Consider the following 23451-nt stretch of genomic DNA (forward strand, 5'->3'; position numbering starts at 1 on the left):
CTCTCTCATTTTGGTCTCTACCCTCCAGGACCTCATAGTCTGTGATAACACTGGCCAATTGAGAACAACCAGGTATCTCACCTTATTGGGTTTTTTTTTCCCCTCTTGCTGGCTTCCGTTAGATTATGTTCTTGTCTCAAAATGAATTTCCTATATAATACTTTAGCCCACTATTGGATAATTACCCATGACATGCTTATTGTGTGGAATAATTTAGGAAGACCACAGAACTTCATTGTAAATTTATTCAATTATCCAGTAACTTTTATTCTGTTGTATTCGATTACTAATTATGTTCCCTTTCAATAATGCTAGAATGAAGAACTACACTTGCCATGTTCTATGATGGTTAATTACATTAATGTGCATATCTCCTAAGGATGAATATTCTGTCTAAAACTTTGAGCCCCTTAATTGTACCTAAACAAATGGCATTTAAAACAGACTTTTGCAATAACCTAATAAGAGGCACTCCAAATTAAAAACTGACCCATGAAGATATTATGACTACTGCCAGATAAAAATAATATTATCCTCTTTAGATTCTCTGGCCAATCATTCTTGCCTGAATCCATTTCATTAGTCAGAAATGTGTGTTTTTATAAGACACAACACTGCCATTTATCATCTTAGATTATCCCTAAATATGGCTATCTGTTCAATTCAGCACACATTTATTAAAGGCCACCAGCTACAAGGCACTGAGAGTAGAGAAAATAAAACTGCAAAACGATAGTTGATTTTGAAGAACTTGCAGCATGTTCAGATGAGCAAATGCAAGAGAATCTGAAGAAAGGGATGCCATGGAGGAGGCCACCGAGGTTAGTCTTCAGAGGAAGCTAAGGTTGCTAAGAGGCAGAAGTGAGAAGGAAGTATGTACTCCAGGCATGTGGACCAGACTGCAAAGGCACAGGAATAAAGTTCAGGAAACAGCAAGTCGGCCAAGTTGGGCTAGAACACTGAACGTGTAATATTTTTTTAAAAGTCTGGAAAGGTCTGTGAAACTCAGGTCATAAAAAACTTTAACTGCAAAATTGAGGAATTTTTATTTTATTCCAGAGGCAACAGACAGCTACTGCAGACTTTGAGCAGGAGTGACCTGGTCACACTTCTGATTTAGGAAATTATTTCGGGAGCTATGTGGTAGACGGATTGGAAAGACTAAAAGCTATTGTAGTTTCAGTAAAAGCTTCCCAGATACAGCACTCAATTTTAATGTGAAACAAGTTCCTCATTTAGGACACAACCCAAGGCTAAAAGTATTGAAGATACTTATTGATTTGATACATATTATGCAACTCATATCCAGACCCTTCTACTGGAATACCTGTGTAGAATTAGCACTAACTATGGAGCAGTCCCTGTCCAGAGGCAGCAGCCATTAGACCAGAAGTGAGGAGGGCTAAAATCCAATTTGGTCAACCATTCAGTAAAACAATCCTGGGCAAATGACTTTAACCACAATGTGCTCTCCTGATAACTTTAGCGTCCTCATCTTTAAAATAAGGATTAAAAAAAAACAATCCTGCAGTCTCTCCTTTTAAATGGACAAAAGAGCTACCCAGCCCACATCACATACCGAAATGAGATCACTGAGGTACAAGTGTTTTGAAAAGCATAATGCAGGCTACAAAAACCTTCATCAGCTATCCTGATAAAGTCTTAGAGTTCATCACTATAGCCTGTCCCCTAAGATGGGGCCAAAGATGAAGAAGGAAGTGGTTGTGTCACCCACCCCTTTCAAAAGCTTTGAAGGCCAAGAAGGCTGGGTCAAAAACAGTACACAGCCATGGGAAAAAAAAAAGAATTCATGAATATCCCCTACACAAGACACTTCAAAGACAGCCCAAATACCCTTGTCAAGGTGCCCCTGGGAGAAACAAGCTCAGCTACTATGCCTTCCTCCAGTTTCCCTTGTCCAACGAGTGTGCCATGAATAAGACCAAAAACAATAGCTCCAAAGTGTTCCTTATGGAGGTCAAGGCAGCAACTACCAGATCAAGAAGACCATAAAGAAGTTGCAGGAATTCCATGCAGTCAAGGTCAACACCCTCACCTGACCTGATAGAGAGAAGAAGGCTTCCATCTGGCTTGTTCCAAACTATGGGACTTTGGATGTTGCCAACAAAAGCAGAATATTCTAAACCACATCCAGCGAGCCTGCTCCACATGAAATAAAGTTTTCCAGTATACATGTTAAAAAAAAATTCATCAGTATTAAGTGGCTTCTTCCCTCTCCCCAGCCCACCACTCCCAGAATCTACTACCCAATTGATTTTTAGTTCAGCAAATTCTTCTAGATATTCAGCAATTTAAAATCTATATTTTAACAGGACCACTCTTTGCTAACCTTGAAAATGCAAAACAAGAATTGAAAAATTCTACTCTGCTGATAGAAACATATACTGGTTCTAGCCAGCATTGCCAACTACCCCTGGTGCCCTCCTAGTCATCCTCATGTCTTCGTACAAGAGAATGCATATAAGAATCTGAACGCAATAAATATACTTATTCACTCATTCCACAATCATTTATTAGGGATTTACTTTAACAAAGATCATGATCAAATCCTGCAGTTTTAAATTTTTTACATTTGAATAGCTTAGGTTGCAGGCAAGATTGAAAACATGAATGATTTTCTGAAAAAAAAGGAAGAAATAATCTACAGAGGCAGAAGGCAAGAAGGATGTGACATAGAAGGAAGGGAAGAAATAACTGAAAATTTGGAAGTTTTGTTTACCATTTATATCAACGACATAGATAAAGGCAGAGGTGCACTACAGCCACCCCAAGACCTGATTGTTAAATTCTCAGCATGAGCATTTACATTAACAACATCAGTAAAGGCTAAAAATCAGGGTTTAGCTTATTGTTTTGTTCACTGTCTACTTTAAAAGTGATGGAGAAAACATTAATATTGCAGATTAAACTTAAAAGAATGTCACGAATACATTTTTTCCCCCAGCATCCAAGAAGATTAATTAATGTGACATTTAAAAAGTTTGAGAGGCATAATTTGTGGGTAATCATTTTATTAATCATGCTAGTATATTATTAATAAAAGGATGGTCATTTCTAGGTCTCTCTTAGATCAAAGACAGATTTGCCCTTGGAAAAGTAGGTGTTCTGAGGGTGGAAATCAACTGATTAGTTAACAATTAATGAGAATGAATATCATAATGAAAGGTGGGCCTATTCTAATTAAGGAGGGGGGGAACAGACCGGTGACTTTGATCATGTCATTTGCTTCCAAACCACCCCCAGCCTAGGGCAATCTAATCAAAGAATTTATCCCCACAAACCTGAGTAGAACACAATGGGCTTTCCTCCCTGGATGGAGTCTGAACCAGACTGAGGAGAAAGTTAATCCAATTTCATTATCAGCAATGTCTTTCACATGCTGGTTTGGCCTAGTAAAGAATAAGTTTCAGAGAGGGATAAAAAACTGTTTCTCCCCAGTATTAACACTTAGCTATTTAATAATCATTTCTCTCAATCAGGCAAGAATGACGGACCAAAGTGAACAATTTGATTTAAAAGGGAAAATGTATAGTCCTAAACTGGGTTCAAAGAACTGACCATACAAGAACAGGAAAGGGCCTGCAGAGCTAGATGAGAATTTTCATGTAAAAGAGCTGAGAGAGAGAGAGAGAGACAGAGACAGAGACAGAGAGAAAAGAAGAGAGAGAGAGAGATTGCTGAGAGTTGTAGTGGACTTCAAGCTTTCATGGAAGTAAAGAATGTGACAAGAGTAGCCAGAAATGCTAATGACTCGGGCTGCATTGATGGAGGCCTAATGTCTACAAAGGAAACAGAAATATATTTGGACTCAGCCCTGTTCAAACCACTTCTGGAGAATTGTGTTAGTTCTGGGTGCTTCATTTTAGGAAGGAAAATGACTAAGAATGGATTCAGCAGAGGCCAATACAGTGAATGTGAACTAGAGACCACACCATAAAAGGATCAAATGAAGGACGTGGGCACATTTAACCTCAAAAAAGAACTCTTGGAGGGATATGATAGATGTGTTCCCGTATTTGAAGTATAATCCTATGGAAAAGGGAGTAAACTTGTACTTCCTGGCCCCAGAGAACAGAATAAGAAATAATAGGTGGAAGTGGCAGAGATGCAGATTTCAGCTCCATATAAAGGAAAAACTTAAAAACCTAGGTTGTCCAAAAGTGGAACAGACTGCTTAAAGAAGTCCTGGGCTCCTTATCATTTAGGCAGAAGGCAGACAGCCACTGGTAGGGGAGGTTGTAGGGAGAATTCCTCTTTGTGTTGTGGTTGGATGAGGCAGCCTCTAAAGTCCCTTAAAACTTCTGGGATCCTGCAAAGATCACCATAGAAATGAAATGGTAGGGTTCTTTCCTCATGTTTCCTAGCGCAGGTCACAGACTTGCCTACAACAATAATGTTTTTGTTTGTTGCAGGATACCCTGCACACAATCATGTGAAATGCTTTTGTCCTAAACTTTAATACAGATTTTTTTTAAAGCCACTTACAGTTTCTGACCCATCTAGAACCTAAGTTAAGTTTTTTTAAATGCACAAGAATTTTATAAAGACTGGCTTTTAAAACAGTCACAGGTTCTCTCTTCTCTCTTTCAATACAAATTCCAACGAAAGCCAAACCAAAAAGAGAAATATCCTTTGGCCTACTTCGATTTCTTCTAGGCTCTGGGCATTTTTTTATTAAATATTTTTTGAATTTCTGCTCTGTATCCTTTGCCTACTTTATATCCATATGGGGATATAAAAGGACACAGGTAGCTAGGTAGTGCAGTGAACGGAGTGCCAGGTCCAGAGTCAGGAAGACCTGAGTTCAAATTTGACCTCAGATACTCACTAGCTATGTGACCCTGGGCAAGTCATTTAACCCTGTTTGCCTCAGTTTCCTCATCTGTAAAATGAGCCAGACAAGGAAATGGCAAACCACTCCGGTGTCTTTACCAAGAAAACCCCAAATGGCATCACAAAGAGTTGGACACGACTAAAACAACTCAACGACAGAGGAATGAATAAGACAAGATGCCTGCCTTCAAAGAACTTACCTTCTCCTTGATAGGAGACTCATATCACTGCTTATTTTCAAGACTAACATCATTTATAACTAAGAATATATGTTAGAAAGGGTTGTAAGGAGGTGAACTTTTCCTGCTGCCTACACAGAGGCATACCATATCATTTAATAGCTTCTGTTATACTGACAAGCCACAGACAAATCAGTTTCTCTTATGTCCATAATACCTTTTATCTGGTTAATATTTTAAGGGTCTGGGAAATCCTGAGCAGTTTAAGAATCATTTCACCTGTTCATGAAATACATCTCCCTCTGGGGCCATGTGGATCAGAGAGTCAGATATTGGAAGAAGGCAGTTGACATGGAAAAAAAGCCCCAGTGTCCACTTCCAAACCATCTAGGATACCAATCAGCACCTGTCAGCTCTGCCCAACTTTCTTTCTGCTACCCATGAGACAAATAAGTATAGTTATTTTTATAGGGAATCAGCCTAAACCTAGCCTGTGATAAGACTTTTAGGAACTCAGACAATCCCTAAACTGGATTTTATCCAAGACAACAGGCCAGGATCTGAATCAATATGATTAGATCTTCTGTGCTGACAAGTGATGGCAATGCTTCAGCCTGATTAAAGAAGCTTCCCAGCTACTCACTCCTAAACATAATGATAAATTGCTGGTTTGATTATTCATTTAAGGTCATTCTGCCTTTTATCTAAATCAATTCTGGTAACCTGAATCCTTTTTAAAAGTCTGTCTCCTTGTTTGCTACAGGAGCCAAATTCCTCTCTCCTTTTCCCAAAGACCTCACAGTACCTTGCAAGTATCATTTCGAATTTTCTCAATAGCCTCATAAAGTCAATAGAAATTAATAAATAATAAAATAAAAACATACCCAAAAACCTCTACTGAGGCACCTGCAGAAGGGAGTCATGATTTCCCCCAAAGTTGCTGGTTAATGACAAAGCTAGCACTAGAACCCTAGTGTGCTGCCTCCCAATGCTAGGTCTAATTATTCCCAGAGACAGAAAGGACACCAGGCCGGACCTGAGATTTCCCTGACAGAAGGATCGCCTCGGGGAGGAAGCTCCCTCTACTGACCGAGGTTGGCACCTTCTCTCCTAACTTAGTCTTGGAGAGCAGGAGGTCAAACTCATGTGCAATTTAAGGTCCAACCCCAACACTCCCAAGTGAGGCAGAACCAGATAAAATGTCCTTGGGAAATGTTTAACAAAATAAACAAATGTACAATAAAATATAATATTCATTTGTAGTTTTCTAAGTCAATAAGAGGCCCTGCAGGGATCTGTTTTTATTCAAATTTGACATCACTGGCCCTAAGTGCTTCTTAAACTGACCCCATATGGGGTTGTAACCCACAGTTTAAGAAATGCTGAAGGGGCAGCTAGATGGCCTAGCGGATAGAGCTCTGGCCTTGGAGTCAGGAGGACCTGGGTTCAAATCCAGCCTCAGATACTTGACACTTAATAGCTGTGTGACCCTGGGCAAGTCACTTAACCCCAATTGCCTAAGCAAAAAAAGAAAGAAAGAAAGAAATGCTGAAGAGGTAGCAAGTAGAAAAAATTTAAGAAGCCCTGGCCTAGAGTACTGTTTGTTGTTTGTCCTTCATTCTCAAAGAGGACTATGACATCAGGTGATGCCATGACTTGGAAGTGAATTAGACTTAAGTGAGGGAGGGCTGTGCAAAATCACCAGCTTCACCCTCTCCTCCAGAGCCATCCGGGTCCAATGGCAAGATACAGATCAGGACAACTGGAGATGGCCTAGAGTACTGAGGGGTTAAGGGACTTACCCAAGGTCATATGGTCACATAGGCAAGATTTGAACCTAGCTCTTCCTGGCTTCTACATCAACTCTCTACGCACTGAGACACACTGTCCCCTTGATAATCATGATACTTCACTTTTATAGTGCTTTTAACTTTTGCAGGGCCCTTACCTTAGATAACCCTGTTAGACAGGATATCCCAAAATGGCTTAAGACTGCACTGAGACTTTTGGGACACCCTACATAATCTCCACTTTACAGCCAAGGATACGGAGGCTGGGTGGTCTGCCCCAAATCAAGCAGAAAGCTAGGAAGCCCCTGCAGTTGGTTGGCTCCAGGTGTCCTAACTCTGAGTCCACACTCCTGCCACTGCCTGTCATCCACATCATGAGTTCACATGAAATGCTTCTATCTCCACTTAAAACATTATTGTGAACTTCAACAAATGGGAAACTTCACTATATCTAGGCTCACCGTTTTTTTTTTTCTGTCAAGGCAGCAGTTTTTAATTTATTAGTTTGTGGATTTGTGTTTGTTTATTTTTAATGATGGAGAACAACTATGATTTTACAAAGGAGGCTGGCCACACTTGAAATAACCAAGCACTTGTCTTTAGCCTCTTTCATTCCTTACTGCAGATTTTTAAAAAGCACATCAGTTCAACCTGAAGGCTCCCTAATAACAGGAGCATATTCATATAAGAGCAGAAAAACATATTTCTTTTTTTTTTCTTTTAGGCAATTGGGGTTAGGTGACTTGCCCTGGGTCACACAGCTAGTAAGTGTCAAGTGTTTGAACTCAGGTCTTCCTGACTTCAGGGCTGGTGCTCTATCCACTGGGCCACCTAGCTGCCCCAAAACATATTTATTTCCAAGAGTCCCAAGACCATCAACATTCTGTTAGCTCAATGAAATTATTTCCAAGTTCCAGTTTGTCACAGTATAACATGGGGTAACACTTGCAGAATTTTGCTCAGAACACAGCTTGGAAAGAGCAATGGTTTTGGTTTCATTGGGATCACTGATTTAAAGCTAGAAGGGTCCTTAGAGGTTATCCAGTCATAGCTCCTGGGTTCAAATCTCCCCTCCAGTTATTTACTCCAGAGGTGTCAAACATAGGTGTACCCCCAACACTCCCATTTAAAATGTAATTTGGGAAATATTTAACAAAATAAATTAAAATATAATAAAATTTTACTTTTTATGATATTAATATGTGGTTTTACAATTTAGGGGCCCCCATTTCTATTTGACTTGGACCAGATGTAGGGAACCTGAGGCCTTGAGGCTACCTGTGGTCTTCCAGGTCCTTGGATGCAGCCTTTTGACTGAGTCCAAGTTTTACAGAACAAATCCTTTTACTAAGGGGATCTGATCCGTGAAAGTTTGGATTTAGTCAAAGGGCCACACTTGAGGATCTAGAGGGCCACATGTGTCCTCAAGGCAATAGATTCCCCACTCCTGATTTACTCTGTTTGACCACTGGCAAATCACCTAACCTCTTTGGACCTCAGTTTTTTCATCTGTAAAAGAGAGTTGGAATATATGACCCTTAACGCTCCTTTCAGTTCTAACATCTTGTGAATTTATGCCCAAACAGGCCCTATGGTGCTCGCAATCCTTTTCTGGAGGCAATGTGCTTGGGAGGAATTGAGGGGGAGAAGGAAATTTCCTTTTGGAAATTATATTCAGGGACCTACAGTTTAAACTGGGTCACAGCAAGTCAAGTCCAGTGATAAAAATTAGAGGCCTACTGTATACTCCAAATTGTGTGAGGTGCTGACATTGGCACCAGGTGTTTTTCTAAGTAACATGAGGCTTTTTAAGAGCTAAGTCTGTTGATCTGAGAAAATCTGAATGGAAACTAATGCATAAATACTTACTTAGGGGTCAAACAGAAAAATCTGGTACCCTCATATGTACTTGTTCATTGCAAAATAAAACAGATCCCCCGCAGAGGCTTCTGCTTTCTACTGGGATTTAATGTCCCCTTTTATCAGTTATAAAGGCTTAAGGTGGTCTAAACAAAAGAGAATGAGGAAGGGCAGGGTGGCCTATGCTTAATAGCGAGAGAAAATATTTCTTGTTCATAGCCCTGCAGCACAGTCCTGTCCTGAAGACCAGAAGACCATGGAAAGCACTTTCTTCCTTTGATGACCAGGCATGTTTAATTTGCTCAAGGCAGCCACCAGGTGGAACCTGCGTTCTATTTCCTAAGGAAGAGCAGTCAGTACTACATCCTTGGGGGGAAAAGGCAACAATTGGTGCACTAGATAGATAGATAGATGGATGGATGGATAGGTAGACAGATAGATAAGATAGACAGACAGACAAGATAGATAGATAGATAGATAGATAGATAGATAGATAGATAGATAGAGATCAGAGATAGATGATAGGTAGATCAACTGACAAATATAAATGAATAAATGAATGAATAAACCAATACAAGTCAAAAGACCCTTATTCATTTGAACATAAGTGTGAGATTTCAACAACCTGTACTCAAAACAGATTATGGGATTCTGTTTTATCTCGTTAAAACTAGAACAAAATCATATTTCAAATCATTTTTCCAAAGGAGAGTGGCCCTTGTTATACGAACCAACCTGATCTGGATGGCTCATGACTAACTCTAAGTCATTCTCTACGAATTCCTCTGCTTCCCATCGTCCCCCTTTCACTCAATATACTGCTTTTCTGTCATAGTGAGAAGTATCTGGAGTCTCTCAAGCAGGAAAATCCACAATCATTTTTGACTTTGTCACCATCCTTGGCTGGCCCACCCATTCCTCTGACAAATCCTCATTACTTCCTTTAATCTTGCCCTTTCAGCTACATTCTACAGTCTTCATCTAGACCCAGCCCCCCTTTTTTTTGCTGGTCTACAATTACTATGACCTTCTCTTCAGCCTGCCTGCTTTCATGACCATACCCTTTCTCTCCTTTTCCCCTTCTTCCCAAATCAATTTTTATGTCTTTGCTAATGTTCTTGTCCTCTGACCCTGTGACAAAACAGCACATACATCCCAGCAAAGAGGCTTACTGGTATCATTGCTTCCCCTATCTGAGATTTTATGGGAATGAGGGTAACAGAAAAAAAGAACTTCCTTTTTGGAGGCTATGACTATCCTAATTCTTTAATTTAAATTAAATTTTACCCACTCCAAAAATATTTTAGACTAAATACTCCCCCACAAATATATTACTTTTTAAAAAAACTTGTTGAGACTGTTTTCACTTAGGGCAAAGTTAAGGGGCTCTTTCTTGACACATCTTTTAGAAATGTCTAAGGGTTAGGTTTCAGGGAGAGACACAGTGTTTATTTTGGCAGATGCACACTAATGGAGTCCCTAGCTGTCATTAAGGAAATAATGATGACAAATTAGTTTACGCTTTTCTTAGATTATTCCAGATTTACTCAAAAACAAAACCAAAACCCATATAGAGGGTAGTTACAAAGATGAACAAAGGGTCAGAAAAGTCTTCATGATTAAAATTAATAAAAAAAATTTTATGATCCTCTTGTTTCTTACTTATGTTTCCTTTTTTTAAAAAAAAGTTTTAGAAGCCTTTTAAAAATGCATTTTAATTTTAAAAAATACTATAAATACTACATACTTTTTTTTTAAACAACATGAAAAGGTTTATTAATATTGTGATGTTAAAGACAAATGACTGGTAATCAAAAAAACTTTCTTAAAACAGAATTACAATTCTGTTAATGTGAAAACTATGTGGTTTTTTTTTGAAGGACTTTTTTAAAAAAATTTTTTTTTCCATATGCTTTTCAGTTGAAAATTTTTTCTCCCTTTTTCTCCCCCCCACCCTCCCCAAGATGGCTCACAATCTGACACAGGCTTTACATTTACATACCCATTAAACATATTTTCACATTAGTGAAGTTGTAAGTAAAAATTAAAACCAATAGGAGGAACCATCAGAAAGACGAAACAAAACTCAACTGAAGGTAAAAATAAGTGAGAGCGATTCGACTTCCATAGTTCTTTCTTTGGATGTGGACAGCATTTTCCATCCCGAGGCCTCTGGAGATGTCTTAGATCTTCGTAATGCTGAGAAGGGCTCAGTTTAACATTCTTAGTCATTGCATAACGTGGCTGCTATTGTATACAAGGTCCTCTTGGTTCTGCTCACTTCACTCAGCATCAGACCATATAAATCTTCCCAGGTTTTTCTGAAGTCAGCCTGTTCATCATTTCTTATAGAACAATAAAATACTACGTACTTTAAAAAATACATTCACCAATGTACTTCCTTTCTCTCTTCTCTCCTTCTCCCCTACCCCCTCCCTTCCCACCTTGATGATTTGTACCAAAGGAAGGAACTCCTGGAAACATCTATATGTGAAGACCCACAATCTCAAAACTCACTTAAATCCTTCTTGAGTAAATTGTGAAATAACTCTTAGGATGTATTAAAACCTCAAATATACAGAAAGACAATTTCCCTATTCTTCCTTTCCCTTTACCCAAAAGAGGCAGAAGAAGTGAACCTCAATCGTTTGGCCTATTTTACAGATAAAGAAAATGATACACAGAAATGGTCAGTCTTCATAACCAAGGTACAAGGCAAGCCAATGGCCAAGTCAAAATTTAACTAAGTCTTGCTTCTTCAGCCCTTTTTGGAAGTAGGCCAGGTATAGAATATAAATAGATAAACAAGAAAACAATGATCCTGAAACCCCAGGTCCTTAAATTCTAGTGTATCGCCTTGCCAAAGGGGAAGGGAAGAGATTCCAAATGCTATAACATGAAGCCTCAGTTAGGAACACTACATTCGTTTGATTTTCAGAACATAGTCTTTACAATCTCTACCCTGCTCCCAGATCTCTTCGCCCTTCTCCCCCCCTCCCCCATCACTCATAACTCTCCAGCTAGTTGGCACCATGGATAGAGCTAGTGTCTAAGGTCAGATTTGGACTCGAGAATTCTTTAACCCAGGTCTTAGATTAAAAACCATGGGCAAGTCACTTTAATCTCCGCCTTAGCTTCTTCATCTGTCAACTGAGTATTATAATGGTATCTACTTCCCAGGCTTGGTATGAGGATAAAATGAGATAAAATTTGTAAAGCACGTTGTAAATCTTAAAGTGGTAGTATACATAGGTGCTTACTATTATTATTCTTTTCACATTCTCCCTGGTTTCCTGCACGAAGCCTTTCTTTTCCATTTCTTTTTCTTCCTTTTATTTCTAAGAGAGTTGGGCTTCTTCAAAGACTATCAGTTGATGCCATGGTAGTGAATACAATCACCAGGTAGTTTCGTGTTTCTAGAAGCAGTGGAGAAAACCACAATTACGAATTGAGTTACGGGCTATTGCTCAAGTTTGTATAGGCTTTAATGAAACCATGGGTGTGTTTGGGGCAAATGAAACGGACCTCACCTTCAAAGGTCACAGGATTTAGAGCTGGAAGGGACGTGAGGGATCATTTGTGATCTAATCCAACTCCCTAGGGATGACCAAAGTACACATTACTGTGTTACATGTCAAATAATGGTGCCACACTCATCACTCTACAATCTCTGAAAGGGGAGACACCAATGAAAGATAGCTTCAAAGGGAACAACATTTTTATGGTGTTACGTGAGAGACAACAGTTAGCAGAGAAGGAGTGATGGGAAGAAAGCGTAAGGCTAAAGGGCCAATTCCTGACCCTCACAGGCAGAGCACAGCGACCTCTTAGGAAGTCATTTACGTACACATTGTCTTAAGTATTCTATTAACAACGTTTCCTATGACCTTGAAGTTCAGAACAGATTTATTTAAAATAAAAGCTATTATAATAAAAAAAAAATCTACACTATTTTGGGGGGACCAGCCCTGTGATGTCACTAGTACAAGCAGGGACCTTCCTCACTAATCTAGAGAGAGGTATCTTCTCAGCAATTTATGATCTTAGAAAGTTGGCTGCAACTCTATGCGGGTAAGTGACTTGCCCAGAGTCACACAGCCAATATGTATGAGACTCAAGACTAGAACCCAGGACTTCCTGACTCCAAGGCCAGCTCTCTACGCTCTAGCCCATGTCACCTCCATGATATGAAAAATCTGACCAATTAGAAATCAAGTTATCTGTGATAAATATGTCACATTTATACAACATACAATATGTAATGTATAATGCCTTGTATGATTAAAAAAAGTGAAATGAATGGTATAATGACTTGAAGCCAGGAGGTCTCTCTGGCTATACTTAACTAGCTGGGTGAATGTGGGCAAGTCTCAGGCCTTTATGAACCTCAGTTTTCTCATCTGTAAAATGAAGGCAATAATAATTTTATAGCCTACTCCCCCTCACCAGACTGTTATTATGAGAGGACTTTCCCAACCATCTTTAAGTTACCATGCTCAGAAATATCAATCATCTAAATCTCAATATCAGTCTAAAGCTTAAACTCCTACCCAAGGCCTGTAGGCTTCTGACTGGTGAGTATTCACCATGTCTTGCCCAGCCCATGACCCACCATGCTACTCCCCGGCCACCTTCATGCCAAGCAGCTGCACACGTGGCCTTCTTCCTTCCACTCCTTTTCCAACTCTATTTCTGAGACAAGTAATCAAATCAACACTATTGTCCCTGAAAAGGAGGCAACAATCAGATGGCCTCTGACACCAATCACCACCCCTATAAATTCCTCCCTTGTACCTCTACCAGAATGAGAGCTCCATTGAGGTAATAACTTACTTGTATTTACTTGTATTGGATTTATATCCCCAGTGCTTGCAATAGTGCCTACCATATAGTAAGCACTTAATACATGCTTTTTTATTCACCCATAATCAATCAAACAGGCATTTATTAAGTGTCTGGTATATGCCAGGCACTGGGGACAAAGCAAAATAAAATGGTCTCCATATGTAACATATAAATACTTTTTTAAGAATATTAGCTCTTGGGGCAGCTAGGTGACACAGTGGATAGAACTCTGACCTTGGAGTCAGGAGGACCTGAATTCAAATCTGACCTCAGACACTTTACACTTACTAGCTGTGTGACCCTGGGCAAGTCACTTAACCCCAACTGCCTCACCAAAAAGCAAAATGAATATTAGCGCTTGTTTTATCTGCATTAGAACATATCTGAAAAGCACTGAGAACCATGGCAGAACTCTGTATTTTTTTTTTTAGTAAGCTACCCAATTAGCGAGAGGGAAGCCTTCATAACTCAGCTCCACGGTCATCAGTTGATTCTCTGCCAACAAGAATCCAGGGGAAAAATCTGGCAGGATTTGACTCTTTTCTTTCAGTAGAAAAGCTGCCTAGTAAAGATGTGAATTTTCAAAAGTATGCTAACTGCAAAGGTCAGTCAATATTTGTGGAAAAAAGAATCCAAACTGGTGACACAAGAGGAAAAAAAAAGCCAGTACAAAACAGTTCACCAGAGAGACTGCAGAACGTGGGAAAAGCAGAAAAAAGAGCTATCAGAGCCATGAGAAAAGATTGCTGAGAAAAATGAACTGAGAATTGCAACTTTCCATACAACTTAACTCCAGGGCCAGGCATGCCTGAATCAGGAAAATTATTGGGTAATTCAGTCATTATCTAATATTTACCCAGCATAATCTGGCTTGAAAACATTTCAGAATCTGACAGACTTCCCCTAGTTAGAATTTTATCATAATTCACTGAAATGTGACATATACAGCAGCTGCTGTATTTTTAAAAGCTCACACACAAAACTCATATCCAGCTGCCTCAGAGACAGGCAGAAGCACATTAACATTTTTCCTTAGTGTCTCTGTATCTGTAACCCCTGTGCCAAAGCACATTGGTATGGGGACTCTCTTCTTACTAGTGAAGATGAAAGCCCCTTCTGGAATAACATGATGACTTGAATTTCAACCTATATGGAATTTGGGGGAATAGAAATCACTAAACAAAAGGATACAGAGTTCTACTTAAGTAGCTCCAGCAATACACTCTGACCACATCGGATGTGGTTACGTGAAATTATGTTTAATTTGCACAAAGGCACAAAGACCTTTTCCAGCACTAAAGGCTTAATTACATTACCTAACTTTTTGTGTCCTTGCACAGAAAATATCCCTGTGGTACAAAGTAAGCTGAGAACATGCTAAAAGCTGGGTCTGTGATTCTGGAGCTCCCCAGAGCAAAGGCTGAAGAATAAGCTCCTGTTGTTAAGTCACAGGTCTGGCAGGGAGGTCCTACTGGCTCCGAAACTTCAGGTAGCCACTGGGACTCAGGGATAGGCTGGAAATTAGGAATGCTGGAGAAAGAGGACTTGGGGATGGGGAGAAGTAGAGGAGCTAGAGGATGTCTAGGTTCAATCCAGTAGAAGGCCAAAGAAGAGCTATTCAAGATACAGCAGAATCTGCATTTATATTCTAGTCTCTATTTTGGGGAAAACACACCTCAATTAGGCAGCATGGAATACCAGCAAGAGAGATGGATCAGGGCAAGTCAGGAGATCTGGTTTCGAATCCTAGCTCTGATGCTTAGCTGGGTAACCATCTTTTTAGGCATCAGTTTCCTCATTTGGTTTTTTTTTAACTCTAATTTCTTTTTTTAATTTTTTAAAAATATATATTTACTTATTTTTAGTTTTCAACATTCACTTCCACAAGTTTTTGAGTTCCAAATTTTCACCCCATCTCACCCCTCTCCCCACCCCAAGATGGCATGCATTCTGAATATCCCTTCCCCTAGTCTGTCTTATCTTTTATCTCTCCCCCCTCCCTTCTCTTATCCCCTTCCCCTTCTATTTTCCTGTAGAGCAGGATAGATTTCTGTACCCCATTTCCCGTATTTCTTATTTCCCAGTAGCATGTGAAAACATTTTTTTAACACATGTTTTTAAAACTTTAGCTTTTGAATTTTCTCTCTTCCTCCCTCCCCACCCACCCTCATTGAAAAGGCAAGCAACTCAATATAGGTTGTACATGTGCAGTTATGCAAAACACTTCCATAGTAGACATGTTGTGAAAAACTAACTGTATTTCCCTTAATCCTATCCTGCCCTCCCATTTATTCTATTCTTTCTTTTGACCCTGTCCCTCCTCAGAAGTATTTCTTCTGATTACCCTTTCCCAATCTGCCCTCCTCTCTATCATCCCCTGCTCTCTTGTCCCCTTCTCCCCCTATTTTCCTATAGGGTAAGACAGATTTCCATACCCAATTCAATGTGTATGTTATTCCCTCCTTAAGCCAAATCCTATGAAAATAAGATTCACTCATTCCTTCTCACCTTCCTCCGTTTCCCCTCCACTGTAAGAGACTTTTCTTTTCTGTTTTTTTTTGTGAGATAATTTACCCCTTCTACCTCTCCCTTTCTTCTTCTCCGAGTACAATCCTCTCTCATCCCTTCATTTCATTCTCCAGATATGACCCCTTAATCTTCAACTCACCCTGTGCCCTCTATCTATCTATCTATCTATCTATATACATACATATAATTTTTTTCTTCCAACTACCCTAATACTGACAAAGGTCTCATGAGTTATAAATATCATCTTTCCATGCAGGAATGTAAACAGTTCAATCTTAATAAGTCTCTTATGATTTCTCTTTCCTGTTTACCTCTTCATGTTCCACTTGAGTCCTGTATTTGAAAGTCAAATTTTCTATTCAGCTCTGTTCTTTTCATCATGAATGCTTGAAAGTCCTCTATTTCACTGAATGACTATTTTTTCCCCTGAAGGATTATACTCAGTTTTGCTGGGTAGGTGATTCTTGGTTGTAATCCTATCTCCTTTGCCCTCCGGAATATTATATTCCATGCCCTGTGGTCCTTTAATGTAGAAGCTGCTAAATCTTGTGTTATCCTGATTGTGTTTCCACAGTACTTGAATTATTTCCTTCTGGCAGCTTGTATTATTTTCTCCTTGACCTGGGAACTCTGGAATTTGGCTAATATTCCTAGGAGTTTTCCTTTGGGGATCTCTTTCAGGAGAGATCTGTGGATTCTTTCAATTTCTATTTTGCCCTCTGGTTCTAATATATCAGGGCAGTTTTCCTTGATAATTTCTTGAAAGATGATGTCTAGGCTCTTTTTTTGATCATGGCTTTCAGATAGTCCAATAATTTTTAAATTCTCTCTCCTGGATCTATTTTCCAGGTCAGTTGTTTTTCCAATGAGATATTTCACATTGTTTTCTAATTTTTCATTCTTTTGGATTTGTTTTACAGTGTCTTGATTTCTCATAAAGTCACTATCTTCCAATTGCTCTATTCTAATTTTTAAGGAAGTATTTTCTTCAGTAAGCTTTTGGACTTCCTTTTCCATTTGGCCAATTTTTCTTTTTAGGGCATTTTTCTCCTCATTGGCTTTTTGGACCTCTTTTGCCATTTGGGTTAGGCTATTTTTTAAGGTGTTATTTCTTCAGTATTTTTTTGGGTCTCCTTTAGCAAGCTGTTGACTTGTTTTTCATGATTTTCTTGCATCACTCTCATTTCTCTTCCCAGTTTTTCCTCTACTTCCCTTACTTGCTTCTCAAAATCCCTTTTGAGCTCTTCCAAGGCCTGGGACTGATTCATATTTTTCTTGGAGGCTTTGGATGTAGGAGCTTTGACTTTGTTGTCTTCTTCTGGTTGTATATTTTGATCTTCTTTTTCACCAAAGTAAGATTCTATGGTCTGACTCTTTTTGCGCTGCTTGCTCATGATCCCAGCCAATTACTTGAGTTTTAAACTCTTTTTTAAGGTATGAATCTGCTTCCAATGTGGAGAATGTACTGCCCCAAGCTTCGGGGGTTTATGCATCTGTTTTCAGAGATAATTGTAGGGTACTGTAAATTTTCAGTTCTTCCAAGGTGGTATGATAATGGGCGAGGTGTTTACTCCTATTCTGGCCTGTGACCACAAGTACTGCTTTCTGTCCTGTAACTGTGAGGAGGGGGTTCCTCTCCACAGCCACTACAAGCTCCTCCACACCAGCATTCCTCCTCACCCCAGCACTACTGCCCAGAACTGTGACCCAGATCCAAGCATGGGCAAAGCAAGAGATTCGTGCCTCAGCACTGGCAGAGATCCCTGCAGTCCCTGTCTGATCAGCCACTGGATTCTGTGGGCTGGAAGCTTGGGAAGCAGCTGCGCCCCCCCTCCCCGGCCACACTCTTGGGGAATGGAGCTGAAACCCCACCTTCCTGTCTCAGCACTGCAGAAACAGACTTTTCCCACTGACCTTCTAAGATGTCTTTGTCATTCATGGATTGAGGAGTCTGGAAACCTCCACAGCTGCCCATGATTCAGTCCTTTGAGGCCTTCTCCAGGTTCGCTGTGGCCTGCGTGCCCACGTGCTCTGCGCTACACTCCCAGCCTGGATACCTTTCTGATCAACCATCCAGGTTGTCTTGGGCTGGAAATTTGTTTTACTCTGTCTTTTTGTGGGTTCTGCTGCTTTAGAATTTGTTTAGAGCCATTTTTTTATGGGTATTTGGAGGGGTTTGGGGGAGAGCTCAAGTAAGTCACTGCTTTCACTAGGCCATCTTGGCTCCGCAGTTTCCTCATTTGTAAAATGGGGATAATAATACCTGCACTACCTACCTCACAGAGCTATTATGAAGAAGGTGTTTTGTGACTAATAAAGCATATATAAATATGAGTTTTTACTAGACCAAGATTCTTTCTTACTTCCCAACCCCTAAGCTCAGTATGTGGCTATTTTGGGTAATAACCTCAAAACTCATAGCCCAAGTCACTGTACTCTATTGCCAGACCATATAAGAGACATATAAATTAAATAGCAAAGGCATTTTACTGAGGTAACATAAATATCAGTTAATAAGAATTTACTGGTTTTCTCCTATGTGCCAGGCACTGAGCTAGGTACTTAGGGATGTGGAGAGGAAAAAATAATTGCCCCTGCCCTCAAGGAGTATCCACTCTCTTAGGGGAGACAGTATGTACAACATGTATACAAAATAAACACAAGAAAATTTCCCACAAGTCACTAGCAGCTGGAAAAAGAATCAGAAAAGGCTTCATGGAGGAGGAAGCATCTGAACTGAGCTTTGAAAGGAATATGAGACTCAAGGATTAATAGCCCACTCTTCACCCACACACAAGTGGCTACAATTTCCTATAGATACAGGGGAATTATAACCCAATTCCCCTTTGATCTACTTGAATGCCCAGAAAAGTAAAAGGATCTGGTTCCTTCAGAACACTGGGCACCAAATGGCAGATGCTCAGGATGTGGATGTTTTTTGGAGAGTTTGCGAGCTCCTGCAGGAGACAAGTCGAACTTTCTCCCTTCAGCTCACAAATCACCAGGGTCCAGCAAGAACTACTAGGTCTGAAGATGCCATAGCCATCCCAACCCAAGTGTTCCCTTTCTTCTTCTCCCACCAGCCTATGCTTCCTGTCTTCCCCTACAGCTCTCGCAGTACTGCTTTTTAAGTTTTCCGGCTGTAGAAAACACTCCACCCATCAGAGTCCTAGCCTGGTAATCATAATGCTCTAGACATGCAGCCTTCTAGGAGCCAGGGTCTAGAGAATTTCTCCCACTTGGCCCTAAGCATTGTGGGAAATGAAATCCTAGCGACCTGGCCAATATAAAGATTATAGCTGGGAGCAGAAAGCACTGGACTTTAACATAATGCTTTCTCCCTAGAAATGAGCCTCTAACACTTACGTTAATAAGATCTCCCCAAAGAGGCCATGGGTAATATTGAAAGTGTATGCAATAGAGGAAGAGAGATCTTTCTTTCCATAGGTCCCCCACCCCTAGCCAATAATGACCTACCTACCCAGATCTTACAAAGAATAGATCTTTGTACCATACATAAAAATGTGCTATTGTTACCTGTGTTTGTGTTATCTCCCCACACCGAACTACAGGCTCTATGAGATTAAGGACCGTATATATCTTAATTTTGCATTTCCTCAGTACAGTGCTTTTAACACAGCAGTCATTTAATAAATGTTTACTGAATAAATTATTACCATTCATTGGAGATCAAAGACCATGAGCCTTAAGCAGCATTAGATTTTCTTTCTCCATTAGTTATCTTTACAGAAACTGTCTGGTAAAACCATTCGCAGCCCTTTCAAATTTCTTACGCTATTTCTTTTGCTAGGGTCCATATTCCAATGCTCTCTGTAAGGAAATTTCAAAAACCAGCATTATTGGCTAAATTTCCAAGTCATCAGATAGGAGTCATTTTATTGCATGTCCTCTCTGACTACTGGGGACACTTGTCACTTTATCAATAGGAGGTAAAATATAACCTAGGTTAAAGAGAGAGGGCTTTAAGGTTTACAATTTGCCATTTTTTGGGAAATAATTTCTGCGCACCAGAAATGTCATGGCTAAAGGGGACATGCATACATGAAGCTAAAATGACTGCATCTTTGATGATTAGTGACTGATAGGTAAGTATAGAAACACTCTGCTTTGGATAGTGACCAATATATTAAAATCTGACAGACATATACAAAGATTCCATTGGTCTAGTCATTGATTATGGTGTAAGAAGACAAAGCAGCAGCCCAAAAGCTCATATGTAACTGGTTGTTGGGGTTTTCTCCTAGAAAGCATATTGCAATCAGGTCCCCAACTCTATTTCCCAAGACTCTCCTCATTGATGGAAATTGATTATTCCGTGCTCCATCCTTGTGCAAAAGGAAGAGTTGGCAAGAGAATGAGAGAGGAGAGACCTTTGCATGATGACTTCCAACTTAAAAAGAGAAGACTCATGGTTCCAGATTCTCTTCAGGGAGAAGGCCCTGAAAGGAAAGAAATATTCCAGAAAGAGAATAATCAGGCTCTACCAACAAGGGTACAGCAGATAGAGAATTGGGCCTGGATTCAAGAAGAGTCCATTTTTACCTCAGAAGCTTACTGCCTGTGTGATGTCGAGCAAGTCATTTAACCTCTGTCTGCCTCAGTTTTCCCAACTGTAAAATGGGAATCATAATAGCGCCTGACTCACACTGTTGTGAGGATCAAATGAGATCACAGCTCAGTGTCGAGCCCAAAGCAGGGACTTAATAAATGCTCATTCCTCTTGTCTTCCACCAGTGATTATGCAAATGAACTTGAACCCCTGGTTATGCTATATAATGGAGAAGCAGCATGGTACAGCATAAAGAGTTCTAGAAGAAATACCTGGGTTCAAATCCAGCCTCAGCACTTACTATCTGTGTGACCACCTCCTCCCTATCAGCCTCACCCCTGTGCTGAAACCATTCCACTCTCCCATCCCCAGCCCCTACCAGGTGCCTTTTATGTGTGGTTTACATTGAAATGTAAACTCCTTAAGGGTAGGGGGCTATCTTTTGCTAGTATTTCTGTTCCCAGCACTTAACACAGTTCCTGGCATACAGTAAATGCTTAATAAATACTTTACCCATCTTTCTTTTTTTCTTTCTTCCTCCCATTCTTTCTTCCCTTCTTCAGTCCTTCCTTCACTGCTCTCTCTCTGTCTCTCTCTCTGTCTCTCTCTCTGTCTCTCTGTCTCTCTGTCTCTCTCTGTCTCTCTGTCTCTCTGTCTCTCTCTCTCTCTCTCTCTCTCTCTCTCTCTCTCTCTCTCTCTCTCTCTCTCTCTCTCTCTCTCCTTTCTGAGCCTCTGTCTCATCTTTTGTAAAATGGAGATAAATAATACCTGTGGGTTCTACCCCACAAGCTGGTGAGAGCCTCAAGGGAGAAAGCATTTGTAAAGCCCTTTGTAAACTTCAAAGCATTAAAGAAGTTTCAGTTGTTACTCTTACATTCAGTTTCCTAAGCTAAAACAATACTTCCAAAAAAAAAAAGAAAGAAAAGAAAAGAAAACAATGCTTCACCTTTCTTCTTCTCAAATATAAAGGCCAGGGCAGATTGGCTCCCCACACTCCACTCCCACCAATTAGTAATGAACAGTCCTACGAAAATCCTTAAGAAGATCCCAATGACAGTGGAGGGAAAGTGACACCAAGAAATTTTAGAATTCCAATGTCCTAAATCAAATTTAGATGGTGCGCTCACAAACTAATAACACACATCTGTGACATTTATTCATTTGCATGTTCAACATGTCCCCAATTTTTTTCAGGTCACAAATCACGTTATAACACTTCATTCAATTAAAATATTATCTTTTGTTTGAGATTAAACAACATAGTTGCAATAACAAAGTAATCAGATGGTTACTTTGGGATCTCAGCCAATCTGGGCAACTGTCTAGGTAACCTGACAAATAATGAATGCCCAGATGAACTGTCTTGTTCAAAAAACTTTTTTTTCCTCTCAATAGCAAATTTTAGAACTTAAATGACTTGGATAATTACTGCCCCTCTCTAATTTGCTCTGAACAAAAGGGCCTAAAAAAATCTTATAAATTGGAAACATTTATCTGATAAAGGAAAATCTCTACCTACACTATTAACTATGAAGAAAATCATTTAACTACATGTTTACCATCTGCCCCTAATGTGCAGTCTGCAAGTAAAATGTTTTTTAAACTCTAGACTCAGTTTCAAGAGGCAGCTAGGTGGCGCAGTGGATAGAACACTGGCCTTGAACTCAGACGTGAGTTCAAATGTCACCTCAGACCAAATACTGTACACTTACAAGCCATGTGACCCTGGGCAAGTCATTTAACCCCAATTGCCTAAAAATTAAAAAAAAAAATTAGACTCAGTTTCATGCATTATGTAGAATCCCCATGGTACCAAATCCTCCCTCTGACTGTTATTAGCTGTGTGACCTTGGGCAAATAATTCAACTTTCCTTGTCTTTCTCATCTATGAAATAAGGGGGTCAAACAAGATTGTCCCTGAGGTACCCCTTCCACCTACAGATCTCAAAGGTTTAAACCTCTGATGCAGCTTTCCAGCATAACATATCTCATTGTTGGCAATAAGAAATCATACATAAGTTTTCCTTAGCAAGTAAAATCAATGCAAGAATGACTGGATGGAAAGAATTCTGAGTCAAGAGACCTGGATCCTTGTCCTGGCTCTTCTACTTAGTAGCTGAGCCAACTTAAGTAAATCACAAAAGCACTCTGTGTCTGCCATTATCATTATTATGATAATGACAGCCAAGGCCCCTACCTTGCTATTTGAGGCCAGACTACAGTGGGGCAGATAGCTGCAGCAGAGTGAGTTGGGTATGTCTGCCAGGACACACAGTGCCACAGGCTGGTACAAAGAGCTCAATCGGCCTGCAAAGCATTGAAGAAGTAAAGACATATGCCCAGAGAGGAAATCTAAGGTCTGTGATCTATGGACTCAAGCCAAAGAGTAAGAAGCTAGTGGTACTGGTTCCCATGAAGAGCCAAGAGTCCAAGTAAGGTATTGTTTACTCATCTTTTTACTGAGTGAATCACACAGTCTACAGCAGATTACATTCCTTAATAAAGTAGCCTACAGCTATGGAGGCATCTGGCTCCCAACAATAACCACACCCACCATCTCATTAAAACAATACTCTAATACTATATATATATATATATATATATATATATATATATATATATATATATATATATATATATATATATATATACCATCATACTTAGTAGATATAGCTTGGTTTTGCTGAAATGCTTTTTTTCCTTTATTTTTTATCTTTGTTAAAACGGATTGCTTGCTGAGTAGAGGAAGGGAAGATTTATATTCAGAAATGAGGGTGACATAAAAATAAAGATGTAATTTTCTAAAAAGATTAAAACAAAACCT

The 23451-nt window shown here is 39.7% G+C and overlaps 1 protein-coding gene across 10 annotated transcripts in view; it reads right to left on the bottom strand.

The window, feature by feature from the left end:
- Positions 1 to 23451, bottom strand: part of TBC1D1 (TBC1 domain family member 1) — a 302344-nt gene that overhangs the window by 247301 nt on the left and 31592 nt on the right. Inside the window, exon 2 of one of the 10 annotated variants that reach the window (XM_020991943.2) lies at positions 11944 to 12099. The exons of the other annotated variants lie outside the window; for them this stretch is intronic. Coding sequence (XP_020847602.1) covers positions 11944 to 12000 — 57 coding nt within the window. The 5' untranslated portion in view covers positions 12001 to 12099. The remainder of the gene's footprint in view (positions 1 to 11943; positions 12100 to 23451) is intronic. 10 annotated transcript variants of the gene reach the window in all.

This window comes from Phascolarctos cinereus, unplaced genomic scaffold, assembly GCF_003287225.1.
Source record: "Phascolarctos cinereus isolate Bilbo 61053 unplaced genomic scaffold, phaCin_HiC Scaffold_9;HRSCAF=440, whole genome shotgun sequence".
Taxonomy (NCBI): domain Eukaryota; kingdom Metazoa; phylum Chordata; class Mammalia; order Diprotodontia; family Phascolarctidae; genus Phascolarctos; species Phascolarctos cinereus.